Below are 15,897 nucleotides of genomic sequence, written 5' to 3'. Positions count from 1 at the left end.
TGAAGAAGCAATCCAATGAGACTGTGAAAGCGCTTACCTTTTCTTTCTATGAATAAACAGTGCTGTTTTAAACACCTTTGAGGGTGCTTCTGCACTTAGACTTTTTGGCATTTTGTTGGACTTTTGTATTTCCAAGTCAGTTTACCAGCTGGGCATTCTTGTTGTTTGGACCATAAAGGATAAGTTGTGCAAGGTAGAAGGATCTTCTAACCACCTCACAGGCATGGCAGTCAAACAGTTATCAATATAGGTATCCAAGTCCCTAATGACCGTTTCAAATTTAAGCAAATGTTATCATATATGATAAGTAGGATGTTGTAGTGATGACAAATTTACTTAGCCATAATTCTCTGATGTCAGAGAAGTATACATCAAAGAATAGAAGACGCAGGACAGAGTCTTGTAGGGCACCACTGATGATGCTGCCTAGAGCAAACAGCCCCCTGACCTAAATGGTACGGGTTCTGTCTGATAGCCAGTTACCTATCCACTAAACAGTGTACGAGTTGTAGACTTCTCCTTAAGAAAGATACAGAACTAATGTAGCATGTGTACTGAAGGACCTGTAAGACGATACAAATCAAGGAACACCTAATCTTTTTTCAGCCCAGAAGATGAAATGTAGACAGGATATGTCGTATGTGTCAAGACAATAGCAAGAACTGTATGTGACTGCATTTATGCATGAGTGGGAAGAAGTAATTCTTTGAAGCCTGGAAAGGTATGAAAGAATGAAGCATGTAAGAGTTAGAAAACAGATTCAAAGCAGGAAATGTATGGGGACAAACTTCTTAAAAATCTAACTGTTGTGTTTTACACATAAACACTGCTGCAACACTTCTCAGACTACAATGAATCTGCTTTTAAAAAAAAAATTTTCAATGCTGAATTTGCCTTGCTCGTCAGGTGCTTGTTCCAATTTTCTTTCCCGAAAAAAACTGTGCCAATTCTCTAGCACATCTTTTTCTTTGGCCTGCTTATTCTGCTGCATGAAAAATTATCTTGAATGTAATTTCTTTTCATAGTTTAAGAATGATAAACATTTTACCACTTGTAACCAAACCACAATATATATTACACTGAAACAACTAAGTAAAAAAAAAAAGTGCGAAGACGAAGAAGCCAAGGACACCATGGGAATAAAAATTTCAAGCACTTTAATGAAAATGAGTTCATGCAATATTTGGAATTTGTCCCTCCATATTCTTCCCTTTCTTCCTTTGCCCATCTCCCATTGATTTATTTGTAGATATGCACCACACATTATATAGCATTCAAAGATAATGTCTTACTTTCAGCCAAATGTATTTGTATTCTGTTCTGTATCTGCCTACCATATCCCTTATGATTCAGTCTCCGTGCCATCACATGTGTTAGAATCCTTATCAGACAGCAAATCGCTGTTGTCTCTGGGATCTCTATTTGACCATCTACAGCATGGATGAGTTAGCTATATAATTCCTACATAAAACAATATCCCAGTCCCCTACACTGGGCATATAGCATAACCACTTTCCTCAGAGCGCAGGAAGAGGTACCAAGACGTTCTCGGGCTGCAAAAAATGGCATCTCTGAGTACAGGGCCCATGGATAGGATGATAAAATGTTTCTGTTCCTCCTCCTATACATATTCACAGAGATACTTCTGGGGAAGGGGAAGGGAGCCACAGAGCTTCAAAACTCTTCATCTTCTAATTCTTCTTCAACAGACTCAAAATATGTAGAAAAAATGACAAAGGAAGACTATCCCCTAAAAATAACTCCAAGGTGAATGGGCTCATAATCAACAGGAGTGGAGCAGGTTGGCAGCCTCCAGAGGTCAGGTAACAGAGCATCAGTCCCTGGAGATACAGCCATCAAAGAAAGAAAAGGGAGAGGACATGCTTGTCTAGTCTTTTAGTTTTTACTGTTAAAGAATAGCTATCCAATCACTTCTGGAAAGTTTAACAAATCAGCTTACACTCACAGGTAATGAATTCACTGCCGACTGAAAAGCAGATATACACTATAATCTTTACAGATGATTGGCTCACTAAAGATTTCATAGGTCTATGCACTAGAAGGGTGCATTCCTGCACTTATAAGGATACAACCTAACTGATATCAAACTCTTGTCTCAACCACTGCTTAGGCCTGTTGTATAAGCCTTGCTATTACAGGAGACCCCAACACACTCACTTTAACCTCAGCCATTAAGCCCAGCTGCATCAGGGAGAGTTATCACTCAAGAGTGCTGTCAGTAAACATGCACTTGAAAAATTCAAAGGACCACTCCAGATGTGCAGGTTAGCATCAGATTGTGCGAAAACTCCAGCTATTCAATCATGGGATGGGTAATACTAGCATCCTTGGATGTAACCTACTCTTAGGTAGTTGCCAAGGATGCACCTTTAATTTTCTGCCGTGGTGGTACGGTGGTAGGGTTGTTACCTCACAGCAAGAGGTTCGCCCGTTCGATTCTTGGCTTGGCTTGGGAGGGCCTTCTGTGTGGAGTCTGCATGTCCTCCCCGCAGTTGGGTAGCGTGCGAAAGACATGCGTGCGTGCGTAAATGGGCGTGCCTTCGTTGAAGGTTGGGTGTCGAGCTGGCACCTCGGCGTTTCATAAAAAAATCTACTGCCAATCATTAGCGGACCGGAGTTCCACTGTGGCGACCCCTTACTGGGAAAAAGCCGAAAGACAAACATATTTTAATTGCAGAGGATGAAAAAATTTTTCTTAAAGGAGACATGATGAGAAATGTAGCAATTTATTTGCAAATACTCTCCTACCACAGTCATATCCACATTTATTCCTACACAACTCCTGTCTCTCTCTAATATTCAAATGAAAATTGGAAGTGAAATAGAGTTTACCTACATGATGAGGAAGTCCAAGACACAGAAAGATTGCTTTGGATATACAAAAACTTAAAGGAAGTGGGTTTGAGTATGATTAATGGATATTCTAAAGTGGGTTTGAGTATGATTAAAGGATATTCTGACTATAATGCAGTACGGACAGAATCTGTGGAAGAAACAATCACAAAAAGGTTAACAGAGGTGTATGCACATTACTGAAGGCTCTACAGAAAAAAAATGAAAATCATTATTTGAGAAATATAAAGGAAGAAATGCATTTATAAGAACTGAAAGGACTGGTGGATTAATTATAAAAGAAACATACACATCAGATTTGTAGAAAAGGCATGCATGCATGCTGAAGCACAATATGCAGGACACGCCAAGATTAATGATAATGAATTATACTATTGATCTAGTAATCATAGCAAAGAAAAAAGCTAGGTGACTGATGCAATACAGTGTTTAACAGATGCATTTCAGGAGGAAAGTATAAGTACAGAAAAATGTATGGGGTGTGGGGACATAATTAGAATGGGATGTTCTAACTTTAATAAGAAAAAAATGTGTTTGGTATAAATTTCATGAATGAAGAAGTTAGATAAACATAATGGGAAGGGATACTTCAGGATCTACTGCTACAGCAGTCTTAGCTATAGGAGTTATATCCTGCCAAGGATATAACTGCTGGCCAGCTTCCAAAGCTTCATGGCACCTTCCATGTTCCCAAACTGTCTGTCAGCTTGAGCTGAGCTGACTAAAAGGCAAGTCCGGGTGTCAAGCCAGAGCTGTCCTGCCAACAGCGAGAGGGAGGTTAAGCAGCTACTACAGCAGTGATCACTTGAAAATCAACTTTTATGGAATGTTTACTTACACAACTATAGTATGTTCATCACATTCTCTGCTGCAGTAGCCTTAGCTATATTGGTAGATTACCGTAGCTTACTTTTGGGAGGTGGAAGAAGAAAATTCCAGGAGCCCCTGGAAAACAGTCCTTGCAAAGCCTGATCTACACCTACTGGAGGAATTAAACTTGCATGGTTTTGTAAAAGTATGTACAGAGGACCAAGCTGCAGCTTCTAGAATACTAGAATCCAACCATTTTCAAAAAGCCATAGATGAAGCTAAAATACTAGAATCCAGCCATTTTCAAAAAGCCACAGATGAAGCCAAGGTCTTGGTAGGGTGGGCCTTAACCCTGCCTGGAATAGTTTTGTTGTGGTAAGTATAACAAAATGTAATAGTCTTAGACAACCATTTGTAAATAGTCTGTTTTGACACAGGCTGTCCGTTCTTTTTACCCTCACAAGAAAGGAACAATTGCTCCAAAGATCTGAAAGATTTAATTCTGTCAAGATAGTACCCAAGTTGTCCGTCATCTATTACCAAAGCTATAGAGTATCCTTCCCCCTAATTTTAGGGTTCAGGAAAGAAAACAAGGAGATTGATAGTTTGGCTTAAAGTAAACTTGGATATCACTTTAGGCATAAAATTTATTTTATTTTATTTATTTTATTTTACATTTGTTGACCGGGCTAGTCTAACTGGATACATGTCCATTTTCAGTAGAGGCCCAGGGAGATAAGCTCCAACACACACAATTACAATATAAAATGTTGCTACAGTACAAGAATAACACAACTGATGCTAGTAAAAATACAATACTTTTAACAAACTTAACACAAACACTAAAAAAGGTTTTGTACATAAAAACATGTTACTATATACATATACACATTGATTTAAATTGCAAGATCATGGTCTCTTTGGTTCTTTAAGGAGAAGTCTGGAGTTAGTACAGAAGAGTAAAAGGTGAGGAGTATCCATTAGTATAAAGCAGATGAGCTAGTCAGGGTTAGTACAGGGACATAACCAATGTGTTCTACGATATAGTTTTAGTTTATGTTTAAAAAGTGTTATTGAAGACAGTGATAAAGGTTCAGTGGGAAGTAGGTTCCAGTGTTTTCCAACAGTATTAGAGAACAGAGAGTCTCCTGCCAAGTTGTTGGATCTGCTTGTACAAAACAAGTAGTTTTTAAGATTGTTGCAAGGGGTAATGAGGCTAGAGAGTATTGGTAGGTTGATACAGGGTCTTATGGGCAATCGCAAGCTGGTGAAATTGAAGTTGATTATGAAACTCTAGCCATCCTAGCTGTTTTAGATTAAGACAATGATGGGTTCTAAATGGAGTGCCAGTGGCAAATCTAGCAATATTATTGTAGGAGATTGCCAGTTTGTTGAGGTTATTTTTTGAGAGATTAGTATATATAGGTGAAGCATAGTGGGGGTTAAGTAAGTACGAGCTATAGTGGTTCTGGCTAATGGTGTAAGGTAGGGTTTGATTCTAGAGAGGGACCCCAATTTCTTGTTGATTGTTTTTATTGTGTTGTTAATATGAGTATCAAAGTTAAGGTTGATATCTATTGTTATTCCTAAGAGTTTGGTGGTTGGGTCAGGAGATATGAGAGTGCCATTATTAGATATGAGTGTAAAATCTACTGGGGTGGACTTCCGGGTTGGAGTAAAAAGCAAAATTTTGTTGTTTGGGGTTCAAGAGGAGGCAGCGGTGTAAAAACATTGTTCTACTGTACTGAATGCCTTTTGGGTTAGGGACTGTAGTTCAGATGGAGAAGTGGCTGAGCATATTATTGTGGAGTTGTCTGCTTATTGTATACAATTAGCTTGAGGAACTTCTAAGTGTAGGTCGTTAATGAAAATGGAGAATAGGCCTGGGTCTAATATGGAGCCTTGAGGGACACCTAGGGAAATGGGGAGGTGGGTTAGATAGATTATCCCATAGCACAGCCTGCTGCCTATTGTCTAAATAAGATTTAAACCATTTTATAGCCAGTGCAAGTGAAAGGGATTTGAGTATATTTATAAGTAGTTTGTGGTTAACCATATTGAAAGCTTTAGAAAGATCGATAAAGAGTGCAGAGGAAAGAATATTGTTGTTGCGGTTTTTGTTAATGCAGTCTGTAAAAGATAACAGGGCAGTGGTAGTACTGTGGAATGGTCTAAATCCATGTTGACAGTTGGCAAGTAAGTTGTTTTGGATTAGGTGGTGAAGTGATTGCCTATGGATGCATTTTTCCATTATTTTTGCCAGTGGAGAGAGTAAAGCTATGGGATGATAGTTTGAAAAGTCATTAGAGTTCCCACCTTTATGTAGGGGGATAATGTGAGAGATTTTCCAGATAGTTCGGATGGTACCTTCATTTATGGTTCTGTTAATCAGTATGGAAATGAGATAGGCTATGGCTTTAGCTGCTTTTTGCAGGTAGTTATCAGCTGAGGGGGTGGTTGGTTTTAGTTTTTGGAGAAGGGAGCAAGTTAGGGAAGTTGGAACTGGTTGCAACTGAAATGAAGGAAGTGAGCTAGTAGTAGAAGTTGGCAGATTTGAGCTACCTGGAGATAGTTGACTGGCAAGAGTTTGGATGGCCTCTGTAAAGAAGGAACTGAAGGCATTGGCAGTTTGTGCGGGATTCTCAAGGTTAAAGCCTTGTGGGTTTGGCGTAATGGATTGACCTGGTTGTAGCAGTTTATTAATGCTAGTCCAAAACTTTTGTGGTTTATTTTTGGTGAGTTTGCTGGAGTTGGAAGTTCTCTAAAGTTTTCATGGTCTGTTGGATTTTTAGTAGTACGTCATTTAGCCCAGGATTTGTTTCTAAGAAGAATTTTTGCCTGGTTGCTTTTGAGAGCCATGGGGCAGGTTTAGTCTTATTTCTAAAAGAAGGCACTGTACGAGCACATCCACTCATGCATGAATAGTGCCATCCCAAATAGAACCAAGATGCTCTCATCCAAAAAAAGGAAGCCTGCCATAAACAAACTTTGCAACAAAAGGAAGAAACTGTTGCAGAAAAGAGGAAAATCCCAGGATGCAAAAAACTCCCTTACCAGCCTCAGTAAGAAACTGAGATCCCTCATAAAATCCTCCAAAGCTAGTTACGAAAATAAAATTGCCAAAGATTCCAAAGACAACCACAAGGCATTCTATAACTATTTCAAGAATATAAATGGCAATTCTCAGATCTGCTCTGAACTAAAACAGAATGGCATTAAATATGCTGATCCCAAGGATATTGCCAATATCCTGGCAGATCGATTCAGTGCCAACTTCACCCCCCCTCTCACCCCTTAAATGGCCCATCTCAATACCGGAAGATTGCCAAATTCCGGTAATAATGGCCACACAGGTAAAAAACACACTCTCCAAAGCTAAGAATACAGCATCCATGGGACCAGATGACACCCTGCGCTGTGTACTACATGAACTACAATATGAACTGGCACCTCAACTAAGTGTCATGTTTAATCATAGCCTCACCTCAGGTTTCGTGCCCACTGAGTGGCGCACAGCTACAGTTATCCCACTCCACAAGGGGGGATCCATCTTGGATCCCGGAAACTACCGTCCCATCAGTCTGACAAGCCTTATCTGCAAGGCCATGGAGTGTATTATCATGGAACTTATAAACAAAGACATTGGCAACCTTCAAACACTAGACCCCACCCAGTTTGGGTTCGTGAAGGGCTGATCTTGTCTCCTGAACCTGATTGAAAAAAAATTTTTCTTTTTACTCCAACCCGGAACCTGATTGACTTCTTCGAATCATTCTCCAGAGCCATGGACAAGGGTAAGGTGGTCCACACAGCCTATCTAGACCTTGCCAAGGCCTTTGACACCATCCCCCACTCTGGAATCATAGATAAACTTACTAAGCTGGGCATTAATCCCTATATCACCCAATGGGTTGCTAACTGGCTTACTGACAGAACCCACACTGTAAAAGTAGCTGACTCCAAATCCAGCTCCAGACAAGTGGAGTACCTCAGGGTTCAGTCCTGAGACCGCTCATGTTTGGCATCTACTTCTCTGAAGTACAGGCCAACACTAAGGGACTCTGGCTAACAAAGTTCGCAGATGATTGCAAACTGGGAGCCATTATTGAATCCCCAAATGATGTGGCTACTCTACAAAAGGGCCTTACAGAAACAGATGCTTGGTGCCAGAGCCATGGGCTCAAGCTCAATGCCAAGAAATGTATAGTTATCCCCTTTGGGAAAAAACATGTATCCGTGAATTACCATATAGGTGGCAGTACACTAAACACCGAAAGTGTGATAAGAGACTTAGGGACACAGGTGGACAGTGGTCTCACTTTCAATAACCACATCGCCACAACAGTCAGGAAATCCTTCTATGTGGCACACCTCATCACTAAGGGCTTTTCATCCAGAAAAAGGAGGTCTTTGTCCCACTGTACTCATTCCTCATTAGACCCATTATAGAATACAATGCCCCATTTGGTATGTACCTCTCAAGACATCTGCAACAACTGAAAGGCCGCAGAAATACCTCACTAAAAGAATCACAGGCCTAAAGCAGATGCCCTAAGCTTACCACCTTAAAAAACTCCAGCTATACTCTGTCACATATCATCTACTCAGAGGCGATCACTGCTCAACATACAAGGCCATGTCAAACCCAGAGCTGTTGGACATGCTACACTTAAAGAAATCCCAATCCCTCAGAGCTACACGCTCCAGGGATCTAAACCTTGTCATCACAATAATTAAAATATGCTGGAGGGATAGGTTCCCAGATAGACTCCCCAGACTCTGGAATAGATTGCCCACACATGTCAAGCAGAGTGCCTCTTTGGCCCTCTTCAAAAGGAACCTTGACGATTGGATAGGAGAAAGGAAATTCACCCCGGGGATCACGTCAGTCGCCTTGGTAGACAGGGGTCCAGGGAAGTAAATAGTGTGGGAAGAAATAGCCAGGGAATTGTTATGGCTAGGCTTGTATAGGCCCTAGGGCTGACAGCCTAGTACCAACCTATGAACCTATAGAGCGTGTTGGTCAAGGATGGCTAAGAATGTGGAATTAAAGTAGAATTAATTCTCAAAGAAACCCCGTTCCTGGTGAAAATGAGATAGGGTTGACTCACCATAAGAGCTTGTAGCTTAGCGCAATCAATAAAATTGTTTTCCACATTAACAACCTCAAGTCAGCCAGGTTAGCTGGTTCAAATGGATCAAGTGCTATCTTCTCCAATACAAAATTAAGACCCCAAGGAGGGGTCACCAGTTTTCTCGGAAGTCTCTTATACAGAACCCCTTTCAAAAAAAAAAATGACATGAAAGTGCACTGAAAGAGAAGGATCCATGGGCAGCCATGCTGAAATGGCCAGTTAATGAACGTTGATAAAGGAGTAAGAAAGGACACAGAATAGTAACTTGCATAAATATTGCAAAACCAGAGAACAGCTATTCCTGGATGGGTGCTGGTTATGTTGCTGGCACCAAGCAGAAAACCTTTTCCATCTGCTAATGTACGATTTTCTAGTAGCAGGCTTTCTTGCCTCCATTAGTACCTACAGTATGTCCTCAGTAAACAGGTGCCTAAAAGGAATTAAGATCCTATCATTCAGGCAGTAAAATGAAGTTGATTGGTGTTGGAGTGTATCAAATACTCCTGTTCTTTTATGCAAGTAGATCCAGTCTGTGAGGAAGCTTGTGGTAAAATCACCTGGTCATTTCTCCTAAACATAGCTGCCTGGGCCAGAAGGGAGTCACCACAATGATCTTTGGGGATTACTTCTAAATCTTCAGAAGTACCCAAGGTATTAGTGGAAAGGTTGGAAAATCCTACATGATCATTACTATGCAAAGAAAAGAAAATGCTCCGTCTTCCAGGCCTTCTTGTATAGAGTCCTGGTGCAGAATCTTGACAACTGAATGTTCAGAGAGGAGGGCAAAGAAACCTACCTAAGTAACCACAGATGGATTCAAATCTTGGAAGACTCCCTGGTCTAGGTTCCATTTGTGATGGTCTGCCCTTGTTCTGCTCAGCTTGTTTGCCATATTATTTTACTCTGAAGAAATGTAGGATGCCTGTAGAGTGAGATGATGCTGTGAAGCAACAGCCCAAGCTAATATGGGTAGTCTGCAGGGGTTTCCCCTTGCTTGTTGATATATGACATGCTGAGGCATTGTCTGGAACAACTTGAAGAGGTCCCGAGGACCAAATATAATTCAGACAGTTGAGTGTCTTGACCAGGACAAACTTATTTTTTACATTATGTGCTTGAATCTGTCCTTGGTGTCCCAAACACCTTGCACTTTTATCCTTCGTGAAACTGCCTGCTGCCCAAGAAAAGTCTGAGGCATCTGGAGTGACTGACTGCTTCAGAACAGGGAAGGAGAAAGAGAGATATGGATTTAAGGAAAGCTGTTGTCTTTACCAAGTGACTGATCTTCTGAAAAAACCCAGCACTAAGATCTGAAAAGTCAAGGGGTGTTGGTGCTGGAACCAACAAGACTTCAGATAATACTGTATATCTTTCTCATGTGGAGTCTTGCCAGAGTTATCTTGAGAATCATAGAAATTATTGTGGAAGAAAAGCTCTTTGAAACACAATCCTGTGAGGAGGAGTCAAGAAAGACTTTTGAATGTTCTCTTGAAATCTCAGCTTGTAGAAGAGACCACTCACCTAACAGAGATTCCTGACAGTTTGAAAAAGACTCTGCAAAAATAAGCAAGTTGCCTAAATACGAAAAAATGTGCATACCATGTAACCTGCAATGAACTATAACTGGAGCTAGACACTTTATGCACACTGTTCATGCAGTGGATAGTCCAAGGGGTAAGACAGACAACTGATAATGTGATCCACTCATAAAACCTTGGGAAATGCCTGAAGTATGGAAGACCAGGAATGTAACAAGCATCTTTTAAAGCTAGTGTTACCAGGAAACGTGAATGATGAAGAAGACATAAGTTGTGAAGTGACATCATTTTTGAATTTGGGCACTATCACAAACAGGTTTGGGAAAGAAAGATCCAGAACTGTTCAAGCATTTTCTTTCTTTGGCAGAAAAACATCCTTGAATAAAACCTCCTTTTCACCTGGGAAGGGGAACTGATTCTCTCACTATCAAGTACAGCATGTGATGAAGGTGGAAAGAAGAGAGTCTGATCTGAATAATGAGGAAGTACAACCTGTAAAGGAGGAATTTCCTCCCACTACCATTGGTAACCTTGAAAGATGACTTTACAGAACCCATTTGTCTTAAACTGTCAGTTGCCAAATAGGAAAAGGAGAGATTAATACTTTCTTGAAGAAAGGGGGGCTGTCGTGTTGTGTGTGTGTGTGGGGGGGGGGTCAAAGTCTCTTAATTAGTCATTCTGACTTATTGGACTATCTTTGGATTTGGAAGGGAGGGTTCCAGAATTCTTCTTAGGACACCCTTGACATTACTTCTTAAATGTCTGTTTACTTGCATTTTGCTGTGATTATTTTGTTTCTCAACAAAATTTGATGAGGAGCTAAGGAGTTCCTTGGAAAATTTGGAAAAAGTACAGCTGAAATATCTTAGAGATTTCCCGTACCAGCTTGCCCTTTCAAAATCCCTTTTGATCACCACTGCAGTAGAGGGACCAAAAACTAAATCTCAATCCAAAGGAGAATTTAAAATCTCAATTTATCATCATCTGGGAGGTTCTGAAAATGCAGTCATGCACACCTTCTCAGAATGGTACCGATGGCCACAGGCCTTGAAGTAGTATCAATGGAATCATACACACAGTAAACAAAGAGAAGTAAACTGAAGAGAATAAATTATTTTTTCCTCACAAGAAGATACTGCTGTCAAAACATTCCTCATACTTTCTCAAATAATCAGGACAAACCTTAACATATGACCCCAACTATTCAAAATTCTGAAAATCAAAGTTGCAGAAGCATACACTTTTTCCCATACATATCAAAAATCGTCCCATCCTTACCAGAAATAGTAGGATTAGAATTAAGTGTTTAGCAGCAGAAGGATTAACTAAAGCTATAATTACTGGGTTCAGGTTTGGGAAGAATGTATAAAAATTTGAGAAACTTTATACATCCTATCTGCCTTTTAGGGGCACAGCTGGCTGACTGTCAGGAAAACTGCAGGTGGTAACACACACATCATTCAAAGCTGACAGATCTGGAGGAATGGGTGCAGTTTCTGGAAACTCCTTCTGTAACAGCTCATGGCATTTTCTTAGGGACTGAGAAACCTTAGTGTTCTTCCACTGAAAATACCGGTACAGTCTAGAAATAGCCTCAGAGAAAGAGCCCCCCACCCCACCCACAGGAAGAGTCAGAAACTGAACTCGCCTGTGTCTGAATCAGCAATCTGAGGACAAAATTCTATATCTGTCTCTTCATCCTCCTGTCCAGATTAGGAATCTTGAATCATGACATCTTTAGAATCATCAACCCCCTTTTTACCATTTTCTACATAGGGTCAGGATGTTGTGTTAACTGTCATAATCTCTCTCAGTTCTATGCCACACTTCCGCCTTCTTTAACACTCAAGCCTGACTGTTACAGATGGTGTATCACACAATCCATCATGTCATCCACTTCCAAGATGTGTCCCGTCAATCAACCTACATTGAGTGTAGCAATTCTCAGTTCATACCTGGCAGGTTGATAGGTTTTACATCTCAGCTTTCTCTCAACAGAGCTGTCCCAGGTAACCCAGGCTGGGCAACTGGACACCGACCAGCCAGTAGCTTATTGACCCAGGGCTGCTAGTTCTATGGCAGGCACACACTGACCAACAGGGGCATGTAAACCCACTATTAGCACAGAGTAGGCCAGGTCCTCAACCCACTTATCACTGGGCAAATACCCATGCCCATTTGACATTAGTCAACATGACTGAATTATCTACAGCCATATTTTTATACCTTTGAGTGGCTAGCCCTGCCATGGCGCAGTCTGTGATCTTTGTTTTCCTATCTTAAGGATGCTGCGCACCACAGGAGATGAAGAACGTGGTTGGTCTATACAACTCATCCCCCCCAGTAGGGCACCATGTAGAGTCTGTGCTGCTGCCCTCAACTCCATTCACTGCTGAGTCTGAGATGGAAACACTCAGCATGATTTTCGGAGTTGGGTAAAGCCCCAGAAAAACACAGGGAAAACATGCAACTCCAAACAGGCACTGTCTGAAGGTCAGGAATGAACCCTGTACCTTGCGTACGAGAGGTAAAGACCTTAATAATTATGTCAACTGGTTCCTATGTTGAATCTTATCAGGAAGGAAGGTATTGCGCTTTCTTTTACCTGACACTACTTTACAAGAAGAATCAATAGCCTGAATTAAACTCTGAACCAGACCCAGTAAACTACTCCTGTTTGAGGAAATTTGAGGAGGGGTGGATAAATGTTTAGTTTTCTGTTTCTTTTAGACAGGAAAAATGGGGACAAACATGTTATTAATGGCAGCATCAGCTTCCCCAGGGCTGGGCACAACACTCTGACAAGGGAAGCCTTCACTGTTCCCTCTTCCCAGGACTGACAAGAGTAGCTCTCACTTGCCCGCTAAGGGGACCCCAACAGCCACAGAGGAAAAGGATAAGCTCGTGGCTGTAAGGTTTTACATCAGAGGGATCTGGGGCAAAAGATGACTGGTTTAAGGTACAACTTAGGGGCAAATTGCTAGCCTGTTGTGATGGCAAAGGCTGTTTGCTTAACTTTTTCTTTTTGTGGGTGGAAGGAGGAATGACTGCGTGGCCAACATATTGTTCCATGGTCAAGATGAAAATGGTGCCACTTTCCCAGGGAAAACAAGCAGCAAATACAGGTAAAAAATCTCTTTTAAAAGTCACTTTTTCACAGACAAGCACAACAAAAATCACTTTATAACACTTTGTCAGCCTCAGAAAGTAAAATAAACATACTTTTCTCTACAGAAACACGTTTTTTCAGTTAAACAACTTTTAAGTTTACAGGAAAAAAGAGCGCTCCCATTTAAAAATATTGTACAGTCTTGTGACAGTCCACTACAACACAGACTCCTAACTTTGGAAAAAAATAAATGTATGGTCCCCCCCAAAGGAAACTTATTTGCCTGGCAAAACAGTACAAGACTACCACTGATCCTTGTAAGCCTCAGAGGAGTGTACTCAGCAGCAGCATTAAAGCTGTGAAGGGCTTAGCACCCAAACTTGCCTTTCAGTCAGCTCAGCATGAGCTGCCTAACAGTTTGGGCATGCGGAAGGTGTCCTGAAGTTTGGCAGCTAAGGCTACTGCAACAGTGGTCAATCTGATGAACATCTGCAGTGATCAATATGATGAACGTCTAAGAATTACACCATCACAACCCATGCCTTTCAGAAAACAGTTGTTCATTACTAAAAACAGAAGTGTCTATGAACATGACAAAGCAAATACATCTTACCTTACTTTTCTGACTTTTCCCACCCACAGATAGCTCAACATAAGCATTTGGTTCTCCTTTTGCTTTCTTTGTCAGCTGGAAATGAATTAAACATAAAAGGGTAAGCAATTACAAGACTGCAAAACACAAAAAGGAGTGCCATTTTAACTCATTCACTCCAATGCAGCTCAGGAAATTTGCAGTGTAACCTCCAATGGGTGGAGCCTAAGCCTTTTGACAAAATCAAATTATGTCCTCACATTTCAAACAAATGTTCATATCACTGGAATCATATTGGTTATGAAAGAAGTATAAATGGCTAACTCTTCAGCACAAACTATTTTTACAGTGGTAGTACTCTTTAGGTTCTAGGACTTGAACTGAATTTTATAAGTCACCGTAAACACAGTAACTACTACATTTGTAATATTTTGTAAACAACTTAAAATATATCAGGAACCACTCAAGTTACTCACATACTGTTAGAAATAGTTTATTCATCTAGCTGAGAGCTTTAATATGAGGCTAAGAAGTTCTGCTTGTGTTACTTGATTGTTGAGATATTTAGAAAATGTGTAAATTATATCTATACAAAGTAATATCATAAAAGCAACAGTTTAATATCTATATAACTGCACTAGACATAAGTCAAATATTAATGCAGTTGAATTTGCCATTGTGTAAGCTTTAAGATGAAATATTTTAAAACCTTGTACATAACATGGTTTTGGAATTATTAATGCAAATATGAACAAGCAAGATTTGACGCCTAGAAGCGTCAGTAGGAGTTAACTGCAGATGCACCTGGAGGTGTCACTAGGATGAGGAGTGAACAGCACACATTTCATCTTTAGAAAACCATGGTATTAGATAAACTTGTCATCTTGTATGTTATATTGCCTGCAAAGTAAATCGCTCTAACAGCAAACAACTATCATATTAACCCATGACAAATGTACTGTCATAACATTTACAATCATGGAATGCTTTAATGCATTAATGTAAGCCATGCAGAATATTACAGTATTTGTACTTCAACACCATTTATCCTGCCATAGATGCCATTAGCACCACCTCAAATCCACCCAGTAAAATTCAACATGAAACAGCAGCAACCTAGTGAAAATATACAGATATGTACATTATAAGCTTATAACATCATCATGGACCGAAATGTAAAAATCACACTATGCTAAGCACATTGTGCTGAATATACAACAACAAAGGACTATAAAATAAGACACCAGACTTACCCCCCCCCCCCAGGAATCTCTTTGTTTCTGGGTCTGCAACAAGATGTGGCAGAGTTAAAGATGTTAAGATTTGCACTGGGTGTGACAAGCGTAGACAGGATTAGGAATAAGCAAATTAGAGGATCAGCCCAGGTTGGACAGTTTGGAGATAAAGCTAGAGTGGCGAGATTGCGTTGGTTTGGACATGTGCTGAGGAGGGATGCTGGGTATATTGGGAAAAGGATGCTAAGAATGAAGCTGCCAGGTAAGAGGAAAAGAGGAAGGCCTAAGACAAGGTTTATGGATGTGGTGAGAGAGGACATGCAGGTGGTTGGTGTGACAACAAGATGCATAGGACAGGAAGAAATGCTGTGACAACCTCTAATGGGAACAGCCGAAAGAAAAATAAGAAGAACAAGATGGAGTTTCAACATTTTGTGGATGTGATGCTTGGAGTGCAGCGTTTGCTTTTAAAGTGTGATGAGATTTAATGATGGGGGTCCTCGATGCTGTGACAGAAGTACACATTACATATATGTGTGCATGTATATGGCTGTGTGTACACCATATTTAATCTAAAACACCTAATGTTGACTACAAAAATATC

The 15,897-nt window shown here is 40.5% G+C and overlaps 1 protein-coding gene across 1 annotated transcript in view; it reads right to left on the bottom strand.

The window, feature by feature from the left end:
• The window catches only part of LOC122804000 (extended synaptotagmin-3-like), a 1,677,117-nt gene that overhangs the window by 561,869 nt on the left and 1,099,351 nt on the right, over positions 1-15,897 (bottom strand). The window contains exon 12 of the mRNA XM_044073681.1: positions 14,080-14,154. Within this exon, the coding sequence (XP_043929616.1) occupies positions 14,080-14,154 (75 nt within the window). The remainder of the gene's footprint in view (positions 1-14,079; positions 14,155-15,897) is intronic.

Source organism: Protopterus annectens, chromosome 6.part0, assembly GCF_019279795.1.
Source record: "Protopterus annectens isolate FY-2018-M chromosome 6.part0, PAN1.0, whole genome shotgun sequence".
NCBI classification, from domain to species: domain Eukaryota; kingdom Metazoa; phylum Chordata; order Ceratodontiformes; family Protopteridae; genus Protopterus; species Protopterus annectens.
Note: the sequence above shows the minus strand (reverse complement) of the source record. Positions and strands in the feature narration are given on the sequence as shown.